The sequence below is a fragment of the Hevea brasiliensis genome, chromosome 9, assembly GCF_030052815.1.
Source record: "Hevea brasiliensis isolate MT/VB/25A 57/8 chromosome 9, ASM3005281v1, whole genome shotgun sequence".
Taxonomy (NCBI): Eukaryota; Viridiplantae; Streptophyta; class Magnoliopsida; order Malpighiales; family Euphorbiaceae; genus Hevea; species Hevea brasiliensis.
The window spans coordinates 12,093,663-12,108,939 of record NC_079501.1 but is presented as its reverse complement, the minus strand read 5'-3'; the positions used below and the strand labels follow the sequence as shown (position 1 = coordinate 12,108,939).

Genomic DNA, 15,277 nt, shown 5'->3' with positions numbered 1-15,277 from the left:
CATTAAAAAAAATTAACTTAAATTTATACATATCTATTTATAATCTATCTATCTACAATATATATATAATATATACAAATATACGAATAAGAGAGTAAGCTAACTATAATACCCTTAATTTTTTATATTATTTACAATAATAAAAATTCAAATGTCATAAAATTAATCAAATTAAATTCTTATTCAGTTATAATTTTATGACAAATATACTAACTCTATTATACATATAAATACCCTTATATATTTAATATAATCATTTTAATTTAATTATTAAAAAAATATAATTAAATAAAATTTAGAAATATTATCTTAATAGGGAGTCTACATACTAATAAGAATTCATATCAAAATAAATTGTTAATTGAAAATTATAAAAGAAAAGCTTAACAAAAGCTAAAGTAAGGGATTTCCCATAAAAAAAATCATAATAAAAAATTTTCATATAAGGAAGCTCTTTTTCATACTTAATTTGTTCACCTACCTGAAGGAATCATATTCCTAATTAGTGAATCAACAAAGTTTAATTTAGCTTTATTCGTTTGAATTGAAATTTTCAAATTATAAAAATTTATGTATTATTAATCGACAATGATTTAAAAAGTATATCCAATGAGGTGATTTGAGTGATTTTCAGGTGCCACAATGCTTGAATCCTATATCACAATATAGACCTTTGATTCATATTTTAGTTTGTAGAGTTTTTTAGGTTGTCAAAGTGACCTGCTCACGTTATCAGTATAATTGAATTTTACTGGAAGTTTTGTTAAAAAATTATACATTTAATATAATTACTTAATTTAATTATTATTATTAAAAATTAATTTAGTTATTATTATTAAAAATATCATGATCCAACTTATAGACTGGACCGACACTAGGACCTAGGCCAATTTAAAGTCTCCGAGACCCGTAGTAAGTATAATTATTCCTTAACCCAATCCTGAGATCCATATTAACCTCAATTTTAAGAAAAAAACCAGACAGAGTCCGGCCATAACATGCACCATACAACGAGGAGTTTTTAGCTCGTCCGACCTGTAAGCACAATATATAATAATTTTGGGAGCGCTCACTCTCCACACACTCATAATATCATAAAATCAAATTGAAGCTCAGCTCCCTCATTCAATCAAATCATACATGCATCTAATAATTTTACAGATCAAATACGACATTATATTACGGACTCAATTTAAAATAAATATTTATAACACATGCGAAATTCTATAAGTTATTAAAATTATACAAAACATCACAGACATTAATAGATGACCTGCGAGAGAGAAAGGCAGGTTAGAACTCAACAAAAAATCTCCTATATCCTGAAAAAATAAGGTGAACAGGAGTAAGCGTTCGACTCAGAGAGTAAAATACCGATTTTAAGTACAATTTCTATAGCTATCTAAAACTATTGCATCACAAACTATAGAATGCAGCACATTCATAATTTTCATACAAATCACATCATAACAGCAAAAAGGTAATCTGGAGTACTCACACACCCAATAATATTCAAACAGTATATATATGGAAACTGATCCCCTATACAGTTCTCTTGTTCCAACCTCTGCCAGCGAGTACATCTCAAGCCAGACTTTTGCTTAATAGACCAAATGCGGGGGCCAGCGAAATAATATCGAGCCGTGCCTACCCCGACTTATCCATAAAATGATCGTCTCCTAACGAGTCAAGCTCTAGCCGCGTCTACCTATCCTGTCTATATCCAACACCACACACCATAAGCACGCCAACATACGCACACTGCTCCAAATTACCATAAAATAATATCCATGTCACTTCATCAATTAATAATGCAATATAAAATGTGCCTAGTATTTAACTACATAGATATATATTTATAAGTGATGCATGGGCATGCCTGAACATATAATAATATTGAAATTATGATTAAAATCAATATTTTACTCACAGACGTGAACCGAGGTCACTGCGGCGGCTGGACAGAAGAGGAAGGTTGTCCTAGCTCATCTGATAATTTCATTATAATTATTAAATATAATTGACTTAATAAAAACTTAAAAAGAAACAAAGACACTTTAAGTCGTGCTGAAAATTCGGTAGAGTCTCCCTGTACCTATGACCTATACAACTTGCAAAAAATGTTTAAAATACACTTCTATATCTACAAAGTCACACAACCACAACTCAATCACATCACATGGCCCCTCCTGAGCCCATCCAAACTAAACACCACAATTTGAAAAATTATCATTTAATCTCTATAACTAACCCTTTTGCAAAAACTACCAAAATGAGCTCTAAAAATTTTAAAATTTTGTCTCACGATCCTTAGCAATATTATTAAGTTAATGCAAAAGGAATTATAATTTTCTAACATATCAATAATATTTTATAGATTTTTAATCGAAATCAGGCCTTGATAATTAAGAAAAATGAGGGTTCGGGTTTACCTATGCCAATTCCGACACTTGGGAGGTGTCCGGGACGTCTGAAAATGGTGGAATAGCCTATAATCTCGATCCGATTCTGAAGTCTGCCTACCTGACCTGAAATTGCAGACCCAAGCAACTATCGAATTTCTGCGAAATGAGCGTACCTACGCGAAGCTCACAACACGGGGTTAGTACATAATTTTTACGAAATTTATTAAGCTCATTTAATATATAAAAAAATACTACGAAGTTCTGTGGGACCTACAAAAAAACGATGTCGAAAAATTTTGAAATGGGTATTGCCACGAAGCTTTCGTCGAGAGAGCACTCCGATACTCTAGAAATTTTCATGGGGTTCACGATTTACGAGAAATCTAGCTCAAAAGTCGAAAAGGGCTAAAACTTTTGAGATAAAAATTAGACAAATCGCTTGATGAATTTTTGTGTTCTTTGTGTATATGGAAAGCTCTCGAAGTGTAGATGAGTTTTGGGACAAGACCCGGTCCAATTGGTGGCCGGATTGACCAGAATCGGCCTGGGAAGACGAGGAGTTGCACGGCGCGTTGAAGGGACTTCGCGTGCGCTTTTTTGGCCACTGGAGTGGCGACCGGTGGTGGGGAGGCATCCAGGCGAGGCGCCGGTGACCGGGGAAGGGCTGGGCGGCTGTGGGGCGACAAGGGGAGGAGAGAGGAGAGAGAAAAGATAGAGGGAAGGGAGAGAGTCGGGACGCACGGGGAAAAGGAAGAAGAAAAGAAGAGGGCCGGTTCGATTTGATCGGATCCTGTTCGATTCGGCCGGTCTGATTTAGGATATCCGAAATTAAATTTTTACTCTGTCACAGGACAAAAAATGAGGTTCAAAAATTTTGAAAAAAATTTCAAAAAACTCAGAAAAGAAATTATAGATTTCAAATATATTTTTAGTTTTATCACGTGGTCTTTAAATTAATTCCTAAAAATTAACAAAGTTTATTGATTTTGAAAAATCAAACCCGATGTCTAAAATTCGAAAAATTTCAAATAATTTCTCAAAATTTTAATAAAATAAAAAACTAATTTTACCCACAAACTAATAAATTTAAAAATTATGGGTGTTATAAAAAATTTATTAATTAATATAGAAATCCTATCGAATAAAATTTAAGAAAACTAATATAATAAAAAAGTCTATTATTATTAGAGATGAAAATAAAAATTAATAAAACCTAATTAAAATAAAAAAATTTAAAAGCTTAATAAAAATCAAACTAACATTACGTTCCATAAGAAGAATTCAAAAATCATTTTGTTACATGGTAAGGCAAAGGTACATTAATATATTAATCAAGCAAAATTAAAGTAAATATATAAAATGTCAAAATAACAATAAAAATTTCTTCATATAACGAAATTCTTTTCCATACTTAATAGATAAATAATGCAAATAAACCTATTGTACATAATAAGAGTTGACATTTTGTTTAATTATACTAAAATTTAGAAATTATTGGAATAAAAATTTCTTTTATGCATATTAAAAATGTTATTTTAAACAAAATTGATATTAATAAAATTTCATTTTTAAAAATTCAATATTTTAAGAAAATAAACTACATCAAAAATTCATAATTCAATAAATCATAAAAATTGAATTATATAAATCTGAACTTATTTTACTAATTAAAAATGATTTCAAATTTTAACAATAATTGAGCCAAAAATGTAGCAAATATACTAAATAAAATAATAAAGTAAAAATATTTGTATACATTTATTTGTCATATTTTTTAATACATTATATAATTTTAATGTAATTATATGTTTACATATAATTAAATATGTAATATGTAGTATATTTATAATAATAAATTATATATATTTAAATATTATATTTTTTTAATTTGATACATGTGCATTGTATATGTTTTAAAAACTAATAATATATAAATATATGAAGGAAGGGGAACATTGAAATTAGTTAAAATACTATAGCAATTCAGTATTAGTATTTCATTAAAATTCTTTTATAACAAACTTTAGTTAAAATTTGTCACACTGTTAATTATTATAAAAAATTTTATAAAATTAATTAAATTAACATTAATATTATTATTTTAATTTAAATAATAAAAATTTTATTTTAATATTTATATGTAAATTATAAAAAAATAATTAAAAAACTCGCGGAGATAAAATTACATTGTTATGATTATAAGATAGAGTTTTTAGATAAAAATTATTTTTAATTTTTATTATAAAATTTAATATTTTAAAATATTATAATTTTAAATTTTTTTATATTTAATGAACTATTCATTTTTAATTCAAATAATATTAATATAATATAATATATTAAAAATTATTAAAAAAATAAAATTAAATTAGAAATATTAATAAAGAGTGTAAATAGCATGAGTATCACATAATTATTATTAAAAGTTCTAGTACATTCTTTAACTGATTGAGAAAATTAAAATTCAACCTTAAATTGGCATTTCATCTTTATATGCTGGGGACAAATTGCAAATATTTTTAGTTATAATTAAACATGATATAAAATCAAAGGATTCCCTTATTAACATTTGTTTTTTTTTTTTCTATTTTATCATATTAATTATTGATAATTTGATTAGATTTTAAGAATTTAGAAATACATGGTAGCATTTTAAACATTTGAAACCAAATTATGATTTTCGCCAAATTTTGATATTCATTTCCTAATTTGCTTATTTATTTTCTTTTTTTTAGAGAATATTTATTTATTTTCTTTTATCATAGAAAAATTGACGTGGAATATTTAAAATAAGAAAAACAAATGGAGATACTTGTTGGATGCTTACATGGCAAAATATTATTGGATGATACACCTCAACGGACGTGGCCATTCGTTAAAAGTATCCAATTGTTGTCAACGTACCGATTATGACCGGTACGGTGCATTTGGGGTACAAAAGTAGTCATCCAAAGCTTCTACCCATAACAAGTAACAACCGTTTCTCTAACTTTACCATCAACGCCAAATAAGATAAAACCACGTGTAATAGAATATTAGTCGGTGGCTATTTCTGCTAGACTTTGTCATCTAATTGGCTGTGAGCGCACTTTAGTGACTAACGTGTTAGTATTTGATGTCTCTAAATGCCAACTTCCATTTCTTTGATCTTTCCCATTTTGTTATAGTTAAAACCCTATCTGGCTGTCTCTCTTTATCGAATATCAAAATCTCAAATCTCTGTTTTTCTTTCTCTCTCTCTTGGACGAAACCTATCTACGATCTGTTTTGAGCAGCAACAGTTGGAGAGAGAAAGGGACAAGTCTCTGGTACATCTCTTTCTATTTGATTCTAATTTATGTTTGGTTACCGAGAAAGTTGAGGATTGGAATAGGATTTTTTTTTCCCGAATCCCGTGATTTACTTTATTTTCAGTGAATCAAGACTAGTATTTATATGCTCACAACTGTTGGAAACGGAGTGTAATTTATCTCAATTTTAAAATGTGTTATTTTACGTTAATTTGATTTTTTTTTAATTTTTTTTTATATTCATTTGTAGGTTCTGGATCCTAAAGTTACTATCTTTCAATAGATTTCAGTTCGCTACTGGACTAATTTATCCTAATTGGGCTGCTACGTACGTCTTCATTAGTTCAATTTTCTGCAGGAAGTTTGAATAAATTAGGAAACAATGAAGAACACTGAACGTCTTGCCAATTTTGCTTTAGCAGGTTTGTTTTTATTTATTTATTATTTATTTGTACATCTGAATCTTGACTGGGTGTTATCGGTAATGAGAATGCTAGTCTAATCTCCAGTTGTTAGAATTGCTTGCGCTCTCATTTTCTTTTCAGGTTGATCTTTGTCTATTTATTTGTTTCCTTTTTTATTATTGACTTCCATGAAATCAAGGGGGTTGGCTTAGTTTATGCTTAATTTTTCCGCCTGGAAATATGACAGCTAAAAAGTAACACTGGAATGAATATTTCTGGTATGCCTAGTTTAAAGGCACTATTTCTTTCTTTCATTTTTTGGTGGGATTTAGGGTGTGATCATGGTTTATAAGCTGTGCATTGGCCTTTTGGTGACAAATATTTATTATATTCATCATTGAGAGAAGGAAATTGTGGGCTTGGATTTGATGCTATGAATTGACTGCAACACTTGTTTTGAAGAATTTGATACTTGCAATGGTCTTAGGGAGCAGCTATCTGTTTATATTACTACTCATCATTGAAAATTTTTTGGCAATATTTTATTCATGTTTTCCTGAAAAGATTGGAGAAAAGGCTTCATACAAGATCTAGCTGTCGCAGTTTGTGTTGGGATGAGTTTCATTTGAGTTGGGTAGTGTTTATGTGTTGTGGACGACTGCCATCTTTATATGAGCTTTTGCAGGTTGATGCAGTGGTTACTAATTAATGTAGGTCAGAGATCAGTGAGTGCAGACAATTCCTCATGAGTGATACATCCTTGACAATTGAATGTAACTGGTTTTGTTTTTTGCATATAAAAAAATCCTTGGTAAATGGAACATTGGAACTCATGCTATCATATGCATATGACAAGTAGTAAAGAAGTGTGGGTGCATGGGATGGGGTTGAATTTTTGAATCTCTTGTTCATCTAGGGATGAGGTTTGAGGAGATATATATATATATATATATATATATATATATATATATATATATATATATATATTTTTTTTTTTTTCTTTTGTTGAGAATGATTTTTTCAATATGATAGTTATCTGTTTCATAAATGTGATATATGTGATACCATCTTTCTTTTGTCCTGTTATGTTTGGGAAATTGGTCCTTTGTTCCTTTTGTTGGATACTGTGTTCATGATCTTAAATGCAGGTTTAACATTGGCACCACTTCTTGTGAAGGTAGACCCAAACTTAAATGTCATCTTGACTGCATGCCTCACAGTCTATGTTGGGTGCTACCGATCAGTCAAGCCAACTCCACCTTCAGTAAGAATAGCAGCAGTTTTGTTCATTCTTTTGTTTTTCCAATGAATCTAAGTGAAGCTTACTGCAAATTTATTACTTTTCATCTTGCAGGAGACGATGTCTAATGAACATGCAATGCGCTTTCCCTTTGTTGGGAGCGCAATGCTATTATCTCTATTCTTACTCTTCAAGTTTCTTTCAAAAGACTTGGTTAATGCTGTATTGACATGCTACTTTTTCGCGCTTGGAATCATTGCACTTTCGTATGTTCTTTCCTTATGGGTTATTTTACTAGGCCCATTAATTTTTTTTTTATTTGCTTCTTTCAGATTTATTATTAGTATTATTACTGTTATTTATTATTTTTACTTTTTTGCAGGGCAACATTGTTGCCAGCAATCAAACGATACTTGCCAAATCATTGGAATGATGACCTTATTACCTGGCATTTTCCATTCTTCCGCTGTACGTATACTTAAGATTTTCTATGTTTCTGTTTTAAGTGTGCTGCATTGCATTCTAAATTTCATTCTTTTTCCACTATTTTTCATGGACTATCAAATGCAATATTGCCAAATTTCATTCTTTTTTTTTTTTCATGGACCTTATTACCTGGCTTTTTTCTTTAAATCGTGGTCACGGTCACGAGTAACGGAAATGGGCCTGTAACTGTCGTAACATAACGTTAACGGACTATCGCTATGCAAATTTTTTTGAAAAATTTGCGAAGTTCATGAAATGAATAAATATTAAAAAACACAATTAAAACTAAGATATACATCTAAATAATAAGCACAAATATATCAAATAAAGACATTAAATCCACCATTCTTATGCATCATTAGTATTAATCAATTTAAAACCAAAATAATTAGGAAGGTAGTAAATAGCTATCCTTATTACCATCAAAATGAGTGTCTAGGAGAGTCTTGATTATCTTGACTTTAATCCTAGGGCTAGGACTGGGAGCTTGATCATTGCCTTAGGCTGTAAAGTTACTTACTATTTAATCTATGAAATTAATTTTAAGAGTTAATTTCATGATTATTTATTTTTCTTGAATTTTATCTTGCCAAAACCTAAATTTATACTTAGCAAATATTATTAAATCCTAGAACTTTCTTTGATATTATTATTTGCCTAAAAATATCACTTTAAAACTACCTTGTCTAATTGATAATCTGTGTTCTTGAGCTCAAAGATTTGTAGAAAATTGAAGGATTTCACTTAAGTTGGTTGTGGAGAAATTGAGAGAAAGTTGAGAGAAAATGGCTTTAGTTGCATAGAGAGAGCATGAAAAGGTGCTAAAATGAATGAAACGAGATAGTTATTTCCCCCCCAAAAAAAAAAATTCCTTCCACTACATTTCACATGAAAGATATAAAAAAAGCCTAGAAAACTAAGTTGGAAAAGTAGCGGTTGTTATGACCGTTACTTAAAGGTCAGTAATGGCCATTACCTTTAAATAATGGACGTAACGGCTTTTACAATTACAAATTTACAAAGCCGTTAAATAAAGGTGGTAACAGTAACGGTAAGCCAAAAAACCTTTAAATAACGGCCATTACATACGTAACGGCCGTTAGCTAAAACCATGTCTTAAATAGTTACATTTTTTTGAATGTGATGGCAGTGGTTACTTTCTTTTCAATGTGATGGCAATGGTTGAGTGCCTAACCTTGCTTTCCTAAAAGTGATACTGGCTACTGTTCCTTTCCCAACAAACATGTTTTTCTTAAGAACTTTATCTTTTGTTACTGTGCATCTGAAACATGGGGCAAGCTGGAAACAAAAGAAAAATCCTTCATGCTTGCAATGAATGGATACATGCAACTTTATCCAATCTTGTTCCTATTTTGTGTTCAAAAATTTGGATTTTAACAAGTTAGAATGTTAGATGCATATTGCTCTCAAACTTGACAACTCAACTCAATTAAGCCTTTATCCCAAGAATTTGGGGTCGGCTATATGGATTCTCTTTCTCAATTCTAAACGATTTTGGGTTAAATCCTCGGAAATGTGTAATGCTTCTAGGTCATATTGTACTACTTTCCTCTAAGTCAATTTAGGTCTGCCTACTACTCTTCTTCAAGTCAATTTAGGTCTACCCCTTCTTTTCTTTCTATCCGCTAACCTAATGTGCTCTACTTGTCTAACTGGAGCCTCTGTATACCTACGCTTCACATGACCAAACCACTTCAATCTTTCTTCTTTCAACTTTTCCTCAATTGGCACCACTCCTACCTTTTCTCTAATACTCTCATTACGAACTTTATCTAGTCTGGTATGATCACTCATCCACCTTAACATTCTCATCTCCGCAACTTTTATTTTAGACACATATGACTCTTTCAGTGCCCAACACTCACTACCATATAATATGGCCGGTCGTATGGCTGTACGGTAAAATTTTCCTTTCAACTTATTGGGAATCTTGTGATCACATAAAACTCCCGTGGTACTTCTCCACTTCAACCATCCGGCTTTAATCCTATGACTAACATCCTCTTCACATCCCCTATCTATTAGAAGGATTGAGCCGAGATATTTAAAGTGATTACTTTGGGGCAGTACCACTTCATCCAAACTAATTCCTTTCCTATTACCGGCTCGGCCTTCACTGAACTTGCAATGCATGTATTCTATCTTCGTTCTACTTAACTTAAAACCCTTTGACTCTAGAGTACTTCTCTAAATCTCTATCTTTCTATTGACTTATCCTCGCGTCTCATCTATCAGAACTTTATCATCTGCAAACATCATGCACCAAGGGATGCTCTCTTGTATATGTTTCGTCAATTCATCTAAAACTAATGTAAAAGGGTAAGAGCTTACAGCTGAACCTTGGTGTAATCCAATTGAGATAGGAAAATCTCTTGTGTCTCCTCCCACTGTGCGCACAATAGCAGTTGTTTCTTCATACATATCTTTCAACACTTGTATGTACCTAATAGATACCCTCCTTTGTTCTAGCACTCTCCATAAGACATCTCTTGGAATACTATCATAAGCATTCTCCAAATTGATAAAAATCATGTGTAGATCTTTCTTTACATCTCTATATTTCTCCATCAAGCTTCTAATGAGAAAGATCACTTCCATAGTTGAACGACCAGGCATAAAGCCAAATTGATTGGGAGAGATAGAAGTGTCATGACGTAGTCGATGTTCCACAACTCTCTCTCACAACTTCATAGTATAGCTCATGAGTTTAATTCCCGTATAGTTTGAGTAATTTTGTATGTCTCCCTTGTTTTTAAAAATAGGTACTAAAATTCTCCTCCCCCATTCATCAAGCATTTTTTTTTAGTTTAGAATCTTATTAAACAATTTACTTAACCATGCCACTCCCATATCTCCCAAACACTTCCACACTTCAATTGGTATTCCATCGGGTCCACAGGCTTTACTCACTTTCGTTCTCTTAAGTGCTTCATTTACTTCTAAAGATCTAATCCTTCTAGTATAATTCACATTCTTTTCTATTGCTCTGTAGTTTATATTCACGCTATTATTACGTTGACTATTTTTGAAAAGATCATCAAAATAATTTCTCTCAAACTTTACGATATCCAATTTTTTATATGTTTTGCTTGTATTTGGAAGATTGTGCCAATGTATTTGTCTTCTTCTAGGTATTTGAAAAGTGTCATATGAGGGTAATGTAAGGAGTTGGAGTAACTGGAGTTGTATTTGCCACTCAAACTGTGTCTATTGATTAAGAATTTAATAGGGTGAGCCTCATTATTTTCAAATTTATGCCTTTTGGGTTCTGTGTGCTTGGTTACTGGTGGCACCTAGTGTTGTTCGTGTTACAATTATTGTTTGCATGTTAAAGCATTTTTATCAGTCTTTCTCGTCTCAGTTCTTATTTGAACCAGTTGACATCTCGCTTGCATTATGCAGAATGATGTTTTTCCTTACACCTTTCTTACACAGCTTTGGAGATTGAGTTCACAAGATCTCAGATTGTTGCTGCAATTCCAGGAACATTTTTTTGTGCATGGTATGCTTCCCAGAAGCATTGGCTGGCTAACAACATTTTAGGCTTGTCTTTCTCTATTCAGGTCTGCATCTTTTAAAGAATTTCTCATTGTTGCTGATGTTTATTTGTAAGCAAATGTTTGTTATATTTTTTTGTGGCTTTAGTTGCTTGAAAATTATCTCTGATTTTGTATTTTCTGCATTAGTAGTAAGTTGCTTGCATCATCATCATCTTGATCACTTTGTTTATTATCATGGTAATTTCATGTTTTTGTCACCTTCTCCAATGTTTGATGCTTAGATGTTACCTCAACTAGCCGCGTATTAAATATGAGGTATTATTACTTAATTATTCGTGCACCGGGTCACCTTTTTTTAGTATTACTTAGTTTTGATAGTTAAGCATGTATATTCTTTTGGTCTCCATTGTAATTGCAAGATAGATTGAGGCTGTTGGTAACTTTCTTTCTCCATAGCATTCACTATTCAGCATATTTGCACGTGATTTTAGGGATTTCAGTGATTGCTACTTTGTCCTGAATAGCAGGTTGTTTTCTTATAGATTTTCATGTTTATACCTTGCAAATTTAATCTTATAGCATATGCATGTGAAACAATTGTGGTAATTGATTGTTGAATGCAGAAAAGATTTTCTTAGGATTTTTTTTTTTGGCTTATTACAAGTTTTAAATTTCTTTTTCCTGAGGCGGAAATGGTTAGAGTGTGTGTACCGAATGAAGGGTTTCTTCTTGTTCTTTTGCAGGGAATTGAAATGCTTTCTCTTGGTTCTTTTAAGACTGGCGCTATCCTCCTGGTAAGAAGTTTCAATCACTGGTTGTGGAGTTCTTTTGTAATTTATGTATATTGCAGATAACAGTTGCTTGACAACCAGAGATGCTATAAGTTTAATTAGTTGCAAAATTTTGATTGTCTGGCAGCAGTTATATATCGTAGTAGGCTATCTTGCAATTCCTTGCATTAGACAAACATTTCTCAAATATCTTGGTCTCAAAGTGTTATTGCCCGAAAGCCAGGGCTCGTTTTCTTCTATGATTGTGGTTTTCATCTTATTGAGATGTGAAATCATTAAGTCATCGTTTTGACTCCTCAATCTCTTTCTACCACATATTCTGATAGCACCTCCTACGTTTTCATATTTGTATAAGGTTTGGGAAGTATTCAATATCTTACATTCAAGAATTGAATTGTAACATTGGCCGGAACTAATTTGCCATAAATTTTCTATTTTGTAAGCAAATGATGGCAATGGAATCATTTATACGTTGAAGTTGTTTGTGGATTGGAGCATGGTCATTTGCCCAATCTTACAATTCTGCTGAGTGATTCATATTGTTAGTATGATACTGTCCGTATTCTTTTGCTGTTGCCACCATCATGCATTTTATCATGTGATTATTATCATCTCAATTGAATAAGTGATTGCTATAGAATATGTAGCTTCAGACCTCAACTCCTGGCACCGCATTGCCATGCTTGGTTTCTATTGGTATCATCATATAATCAACAGAGCATGTGGCAAATCCATGGAATTCCTAAAGAAAGTAAAAGCAAATAGTTCTTGGTGCTCTATTTGTTGCTGCAAAACAGCCCCTTAGTATTTGGTGCCTTTCCTGAAAAACACAGGCATTTTTATCTCTGACTGACAAGATTGTTTACTTTAGCCGCTTCATCTTGAACTTCACTATATTTAAACTAATGCTTGTGAAATCATTTATATGCTTTCAGATGTGAGATTAGATAATTAGCCCAATATGGCAAGGATCCTATGCCTTGTATTTTTGCTTGTGCATTTGTGTTCCAGACACTCAGCCATTACTTCTGACATTTTCTTTTTGCCCTGCCTATTACAGGCTGGACTTTTTGTATATGATATTTTCTGGGTTTTCTTCACTCCTGTTATGGTTAGTGTTGCAAAATCATTTGATGCTCCTATAAAGGTTAGTTTTTCTACTTGATGGAAAATTCATCTGGCCTTTACATGTTTGTGTATATAACTTTGCTTGTGTTGATATTGTGGCATTTGATATGATTTAGTGTATTATACTAATGAAGTAACTGCTTGTTTCTACTGTAGCTATTGTTTCCAACAACAGATGCTGCACGGCCATTTTCAATGCTTGGGCTTGGTGATATTGTCATCCCTGGTAAGGTTTTAAATTTCATGTTAATACATATTAAAATTTAGTTTTCAACATTTTTTGAACAAAAACTGTTGTTGATGAATATGAAATTGATCGCTGAATCTTGAACATGTCTTGTAATACTTGTCCATTAGCTATTACAAAGCAGGTACATTAATTGGTTTAATAATATGCATATGCATCCTTCTCAGGTATTTTTGTAGCTCTGGCATTGCGATTTGATGTGTCTAGAGGAAAAAACAGCCAGTATTTTAAGAGTGCTTTTCTGGGGTATACAGTTGGTGTGGTCCTTACAATTGTTGTCATGAACTGGTTCCAAGCTGCACAGGTAACTTCACCTGTTCCTTGGGTTATCTTTTGTTCCCTATAATGCATACTGAGCACATGATTTTTAATATAATAACCCTATTTTGCAGTACACAATTTGTTTGATGATCTGATTATTTTTTTTGCTTTCAGCCTGCACTTCTGTATATTGTACCATCTGTAATTGGATTCTTAGCAGCTCATGTGCTATGGAATGGCGAAGTCAAACCGGTTTGTTCGAACCCTTAATGGGCTTCCTTTTTTTTTTAAAAAAAAGAAAGAAAAAAGAAATTAATTGTTTTAATATCATTTGCAGTTGATGGAATTCGATGAATCCAAGAGTGCCACATCATCTAAAGATAGTAGCGAAACCAAGTCTGACAAAAAGGTCGAGTGAATCGAAACTTTGTAGCGCGGGATAGAGATATTTTTATTTTCTTTGAGGACCCTAAAAGCCTCTTATGATCAAATTGCACATCGCTGTAACTGATTTGGAATTAAGCGAAAAAACATTTTTTTTTCAAAACAAAAAAAGAGTACATTTTTTTATTAAAAAGTTAAGTTTTTTAGATAAATATTTGATTTTATTTGAAATAAACCACTTATAAGGGGAAAAAAAATTAGTGATTTATATTTTTTTTAAATAAAATTTTAATTAAAAAAATTAAATTATTTTTAATTAAAAAAATAATTAAATTAAATTTTTATAAAATTTTAAATTCTAAATAGGGGTAAGTGATTTTGAGTGCTTGATGGTATAATCGCATTACGAGGCTCAATGGCCAACAGTACATCAGATTGAATGGCAAAGGCTTTTTAAGTTCAAAAATAGTGTATAGTGGGCATTCAACTAACTGAATGGAATTTTTAATTAATTAAATTATTAATTGATTTTAAAAATGTTAATTAAAAGAAAAAAATTAAAATTAATCGAAGTTGGAAATGTTTAATTGATTATTGGTTATAATCGAACTAATTAAAAGAAATAAAATATATATTTATTATTATTAATTAATTAATTATTAATAAAAATATATTTATAATTTATTTATAAATAAATAAATAAATATGATTTAATATTAAGAGCAAAGCACATTTTAGTTCTCTGTATTTTAGTTCTTTTAGCATTGAGAACATGTATTTTGTTTTGTGTCAATTATTGATATAAATTTTGGCTTATTTTCACTATAAGGATAAATTATTAACGGTGTTAAATGATGTTGATGTAGCATGCTAATATAATACTCATGTATGACATGACACTGACGTGCCATGCATGATGTGGTTTTAAGTTCAAAAATAGTGTATAGAGGGCATTCAACTAACTGAATGGAATTTTTAATTAATTAAATTATTAATTGATTTTAAAAATGTTAATTAAAAGAAAAAAATTAAAATTAATCGAAGTTGGAAATGTTTAATTGATTATTGGTTATAATCGAACTAATTAAAAGAAATAAAATATATATTTATTATTATTAAT

The 15,277-nt window shown here is 30.9% G+C and overlaps 1 protein-coding gene across 2 annotated transcripts; it reads left to right on the top strand.

The window, feature by feature from the left end:
* Nucleotides 1-5,546: 5,546 nt before the first annotated feature.
* Nucleotides 5,547-14,350, top strand: LOC110644768 (signal peptide peptidase). Of its 2 annotated transcripts, none has more exons than XM_021797697.2 (12): nucleotides 5,547-5,713; nucleotides 5,946-6,117; nucleotides 7,248-7,363; nucleotides 7,454-7,605; nucleotides 7,722-7,807; nucleotides 11,282-11,409; nucleotides 12,090-12,140; nucleotides 13,198-13,284; nucleotides 13,422-13,491; nucleotides 13,680-13,816; nucleotides 13,948-14,025; nucleotides 14,111-14,350. In XM_021797697.2, the coding sequence occupies exons 2-12, from the start codon at nucleotides 6,078-6,080 to the stop codon at nucleotides 14,189-14,191; spliced, it is 1,026 nt and encodes a 341-aa protein (XP_021653389.2). In that variant the 5' UTR covers nucleotides 5,547-5,713; nucleotides 5,946-6,077; the 3' UTR covers nucleotides 14,192-14,350. The 2 variants fall into 2 exon arrangements, with proteins under 2 accessions (XP_021653389.2, XP_021653390.2); XM_021797698.2 differs by having other exon boundaries at nucleotides 5,553-5,713; nucleotides 6,054-6,117.
* The last annotated feature ends 927 nt before the right edge of the window (nucleotides 14,351-15,277 follow it).